Genomic DNA, 6000 nt, shown 5'->3' on the forward strand with positions numbered 1-6000 from the left:
CACTAACTCCAATTGAAGCCAGTTGCAACGGAAACCTTCACACTATCGGGTCATTCTGGACTATAGTTGTTAGAAATAGTTTATTATAGCTTTTCCTTATAGTTAATTAGTCATCGGTTCATTAGATTGAGGTCGGCTGACGGATAAATTCCGAAGTCAAAGATAAAATACTTCACTAATAATTTATGCACACGGTCAGTATTTATTTTCTTACGTACTAATATTTGACATTAAAATATTGTTTTAAATTCAGCAGTTGTGTTCTATTAATGGTTTATACTGGTTACAAATGTTATATTACATATATAACAATTATTGGAGTTGTAAAAAATAATGTTATGTGTATATTTTGTATAATTTAATTTTATTCATCACTGTACAACGCTAACCTAAAATTATTAATACAGGTAGGACTAATATTCATTGATGAATTATGTTAAATATTTGTAGGATTATTAAGAGTTTTAATGAAGACAAACATTTTTATAGATGAAAGTTTATTAATAAAAGCAAAGAGGCATGAAACACATATAAAATGTGTTTTCCATTTACTGGCGGAAGATACGCTTACATGAAAATTATCCGTCGGCTTCTGCTAAAGAGAACAACAGCAAAAGCACAGAAGAAATATAAGAAGTTTGGCGGGAAAAAGTTGAAAGTGTCATGGCGACGAAAATATTAAGCTGGTACATTGACATTCTGATAATGTATAATTTTAAATTTTAATAACAAATTTTAATCTTATATCGCACTTAGTATTTAGGTTTACTTGTGAATTAAAACCACTTTCAATGATGTTCACCACTACATGATTTATTGCTTAAATGCATTTTTTTTAATATTATTGTATTAAATGTGAAGATTTTAAATTTGCTGAATTCTTTTATGCTTTCCTACATCTTTCAATTACAAAGTAAAAGAAGGCCAAGAAAACTTCAAAAATGTTTGGGCCTATAGAAGATTTTCTGTTTCCAGGTTGGCAGCTTTTACAATTATTGGGTCATGCTGTTGTCAAAAAAACAATACGAGTTTTCAAATTTCACGTTCATTCAACCATCACGGAATCTGCAAGAGTATGTTCTGCAACTCATTAGACGCTTTGAGTCGCTTGAAGAATTGTACTGTAATTCTGGGTAACCTCCACGTTGTGGTTCTTGAGAGAACTAAGCGAGAACACTTCGAAAATGTTTCCTATCCACAACTCAAAGAGGTAATGAATAGATTTGTTCATTTTTTAATTTAGCACACATGTTACGCGAAATGTTTCTGTGCATTAGTTACAAGTTTTTGAACATTTTTAATTTTTTTTCCTGTATTTAAAAAAGTTTCTCAGATTACAGGTTTCCTGTTGTTCTACCGTGTGCGTGGTTTGGAGAGTTTAGGTCAGTTGTTCCCAAACCTAATTAGGATTCGCGGAAAACAATTATTTTATAACTACGCTCTCATCGTTCATGATATGCCGAATCTAAGAGAGGTATGTGGTGTTTTAAGTAACCTAACTTAAACAGCGAAATTCAATTTTAAAATCGTAAAAAACTATTGATTCTATCATATTAAACAGGTCTTTAGCGATGATCAAGGTCAAAGTAATAAGGCAATTTATTACAGTTGAGTTATGACCTCAAATAGTTCAGAAGTTTTATTACCATTTTATTCCGATCATAGTGTAATCTAATTTAAAGTGAACACTGAATGGGCTTGGATACTGAAATCGAAAGATTTCTGTATTCAAGCCCATCATTGATTTTAAAGAGTACTGCCTGGTTTACATTAAGCCAGTGCAGTAAAAAAAAGCACCACTGTCTGACTTTACTGGCATAATATAAAACCAGGCATCACGCAACATTCTATTAGTATTCGTCGCAGTATCTCTATTTAATTATTAGATTTGTTGAAATAAAGTAACTATCGATTTTAGATTCAATCTAAATCATGTTACAGATAGGACTGTACAATCTTCTCAAGATCGATAGAGGTGGTGTCATAATATGGGGGTCAACGCAAGCTTGCTGGATAGATACTGTGGACTGGCAAGCGATAGCGCCTGGCTATAGACATGTGCTAGATGTGGACAAGCATGCCCAGTGTGATGTCGCTTGCAGATGTTCCAGAAGTTCACTTACCAATCGCTGCTGGAATATCAAGTACTGTATTTGATTGTACAAAGTCAGTTATTTTATTACCTTTACATTATTATGTAACAAAAAGAGTCGAGAATGACTTCTGTTTACTGACGGGATACTAGTAGAAATGAGTGAAATAGTCAGTAAAAATATTTTTGGTGATTGTTAATTTGTATGATTATAGTTTCAATTATCATTCGAATTATTTAAGTCCATGTCGAAAGTTTCAAAAAGATTTCGATTTTTAGATTTACCGCAATGATTATATATTTTCAGAAAATGCCAACGTTTCCTCGACGGGCCCGAAGGTGAAAAATGTAAAAGCCAATGTCTCGGTTGTCGTAAGACAAATAGCAGCGATTGCTCTGTGTGCCGACACTACACGTTCAGGGGGCAATGTGTCTCCGAATGTCCCAATGGAACGTAAGTTATAGTCTTTAAGTATTTGTTCACAATCAACGACTTTTCAAAGACGTCATGTTCAAAATTTTACAGCTAATAAATAGTGTTTTACACTTTGTCCTCATGAATTTGTATAGTAATTTGAGTATACAAATTATTTTAGTATTGACGAATGAACGAACGAGTGATCTATAATAAAGAGGAAGATGGACGGAGGTGAATTCTGATTCTGACTTTGAGGTATCTACCCGTTGCTGAGAATGAAAATATCACCACTTAATATAACTCTTTCTTATTTCAGTGTGGTTTTACCTGAAAATTCATATTGTTTGTCCGACGACGAATGTATTAAAATAGGCGGATGGTCCTGGAACAATAGTTGTGTATTTGAGTGTCCGTTAAATTACGTGAAAATAAATACATCAAACATCTCCACTTGCAAATTCTGTAAGAACTGTACAGAGGTAAGATTAACATATTGTAATTCGTTAAAAATTGATATTTCAACTTTATTTCTTCAGCCATTCGAATTTGAACTCCATGTATATTTCAATAGGGGACGGTGATCACTTAAATTCTGATTTGCTAATTATGCTATTTAATCATTTTAAATAATAAATTAAAAGTAAAATAGTTCGTAATTTTCTGACGAAGTATTCTTAATAGTTAGAACTATTATGTGACTAACCGTGGGTTTCTGATTCCAATATCTCCTTTAAAACATATTTTTAGCTTCAGCTGTAATCTAGAGATTAGTCGAAATTATAACTAAGTTCTTAGTTAGTTTTGCTTTTTGTTAAATAATAAGTATATTTGATAAAGTGTGCAGTGAAATGTGAATGTTAAAGCTCAATAAATGGCTGTAACTGTATCGTACAATAACCGTGTATCAACATCTAACATTAAGCTTTTAAACTGAGAACGTTTACGAGACCGTTAGTTACATTTATAGTGTGCCGGGAATACCTATTTCATTCTATTTACAGATAAATTTACACCCAAGTTTAACACAAACTTCACTTATTATAACTATACTACAAAGAAACCACAATGCTTGAATATTCATGAGTTCGTTGAGTGAGTTCCTTAAACTCTCTATGTCCCTAAATTATTGGACTAATTGGTTCTTGCATCGAAGCTATCAAGTGGAATTCTATGTAAAATTTGAATGTTTTATTATTTAATTTTTTTAGGTTTGCGGTAGTCAGTTTATTAAAAGCCTAGAAACGATACAGTTGGCTGGACGCTGTGTCTACATTAACGGCTCATTGACAATACACGTGTCATCGATACCAGAAGCCGTGACCGAATTGGGACTGTATCTTAGTGAACTAAAAGAAGTCTTTGATTACATACTCATATATGGTTCCGTTGAGATTACGTCAATAGATTTCTTGCCTTCACTCAGACGTATTAGAGGACAAAAGTTAGAAAGTGGAAGGTACAGCCTTGTTATATACAATATGCCTAATCTTCAATCCTTATTCATAGCTAATGTCACTCAAAATCTAATAGTCGACAATGGAACAGTGAACTTGTACGGAAACCCTATGTTATGTATGAGGCATATAGAGAAACTATTAAAAGTGTTTCCAATGAAACCAAATGACATTGATCTACCTCAGGGTATGAACGGATACAGTGGAGGATGTCAAGAAATATCTTTGGAGCTTCGTGTTGATGTTATAAATGAAACATCAGCGCTAGTCAGATTTCTCCCCATATCTGATCCTTTCGTACAATACACTATACTTTATATATTATTGCCTCAAGGAAATTCAACGAAATTTGTACCAGAAAAATGTAGCGAATCTGAATGGTTTGTGTTGGACGTTTCTACAGTATCTAACCAGTTGGTAGAAATTCAACTAACATCATTACACCCCGCTTCTAATTATGCTATTTGTGTTGAGACGTACGATCCTGTCCATCAAAATCTTGCAAGAAGCTCGATTCTTAGTTTCCAGACACATATTGGAAAACCGCAACCACCGTTCATTTTAGAACTTGTCGCTTCTACCTCGCAAAATGTGGTTATACGTTGGGTAGACCATAAGGATTATAAGTCTCATATCATCCGTTATGAACTGGATGTGAATATAATAGACATTCGTTCAAAAGATATTGCAGCAAGAGATCACTGCAAACACAAAGATGAATATTACAATAAACTAGATTACTTACGACATGCAGTTGTTTTTAGACCACCTCCGAATTATGACAAGGGTTGCAAAACATTGTGCGGCGTTCTATCATCAGTTACAGAAGGTGCATTGATCGAAGAACATTTTGATATATGTAGTAGTTATAGTACCGAATGTGACTCCGAAAATATTATAAGGAAGAATGAAACTTATGGAAAGTATATTAAAAGTTTATCGATTAATATAAGTGGTCCTAGAAATGTATACAAAGTGGGAGGACTAGCACCGTTTCGTGATTACAAATTTAATTTAAGAGCTTGCACTGAAAATCATTGCAGTAGATCGGCTAGAAATGTTGTGAGAACGTTACGGAAGAATGATATAGATACTCCAATCATCACATTTATTGTAGCGAATTCAGCCGGATTTATTACTGTACATTGGAATCCACCTGTAGAAACTAATGGTCCAGTATTATCTTATAATGTAGAAGTTGTACCAAAATTAAATTCAAACGACATTAATTATCTAATTCCTCAAGCATGGTGTACTGCTAGGAATGAGACAAGTTTGACTGTAAAGTCCGAATTGGCTAAGAATTACGTTGTTAGAGTGTGTACAACGACTTTGGGATCGAGTAAATCTTGTAGTGCGTGGACAAAAATACTTGTAACTGTTACAACGAAAAAAGTTCCCACGTGGTGGTGGAGTGGTATTTTGTACGGTGTTCTTTTGTACTTTATTTCTACAGCAATCGGATGGTTGTGGAATACGAGGAGACGTAACAGCGATAGAATGCTGTTGATAGACAACGGCTTGAATTATGAGAACGAAACGGATCCTCCGAGTTTTATGATGAGAGATTTAGCTCAGAATTATTCCATTCCATTGCGTGATACGCCATTAGATTAGAACTATAATTTTTGTTTTGTGAAATTTTTAATGCCAATATTTTATGAGTTTCTTTTTATATTTGTCTTGTTAAGAGATCTTTTTATTGAAGCTCTCTATATTATCGTATAATTGTGGATAAGTAATAAAAACGTTTCATTTTACTCATAAATATTTGTTGTTTAGTTTGTTCTAGTGATGGTGATAATTTCATTCTTTATTAAATTCAAATTTAAAGAGTTTCACACGCGAGTAAAACAATTTCTTGCCGCCGTTTATTTTCCTAATAAATTTCAATAACATTAAACAGACTGGAGATGTTTTATATGATGCGAGATTGAATTACATCTTTCTCCCGTTCTGAGCTCTGAATATTAAGGCCATGAAATTTTGTATTATACGAAATAAATCCTTTTAAAGCCCTTATAAAGACAAGCGAC

At 33.2% G+C, this 6000-nt stretch overlaps 1 protein-coding gene across 1 annotated transcript; it reads left to right on the top strand.

Annotated features, from left to right (window-relative positions):
* The first annotated feature begins 478 nt into the window (after positions 1-478).
* Positions 479-5581, top strand: LOC106708394 (insulin-like peptide receptor). Its single transcript, XM_014499887.2, has 7 exons — positions 479-686; positions 976-1210; positions 1334-1474; positions 1942-2144; positions 2400-2546; positions 2827-2989; positions 3719-5581. The coding sequence occupies exons 1-7, from the start codon at positions 664-666 to the stop codon at positions 5579-5581; spliced, it is 2775 nt and encodes a 924-aa protein (XP_014355373.2). The 5' UTR covers positions 479-663.
* The last annotated feature ends 419 nt before the right edge of the window (positions 5582-6000 follow it).

Source organism: Papilio machaon, chromosome 14, assembly GCF_912999745.1.
Source record: "Papilio machaon chromosome 14, ilPapMach1.1, whole genome shotgun sequence".
NCBI classification, from domain to species: Eukaryota; Metazoa; Arthropoda; class Insecta; order Lepidoptera; family Papilionidae; genus Papilio; species Papilio machaon.

Coding starts and splice junctions, on each gene's coding strand:
- LOC106708394 (XM_014499887.2), top strand. CDS start 664: ATGGCGACGAAAATATTAAGCTG. Junction 1,211..1,333: donor CCTATCCACAACTCAAAGAG/GTAATGAATAGA, acceptor AAAGTTTCTCAG/ATTACAGGTTTCCTGTTGTT. Junction 2,145..2,399: donor AATCGCTGCTGGAATATCAA/GTACTGTATTTG, acceptor ATATATTTTCAG/AAAATGCCAACGTTTCCTCG.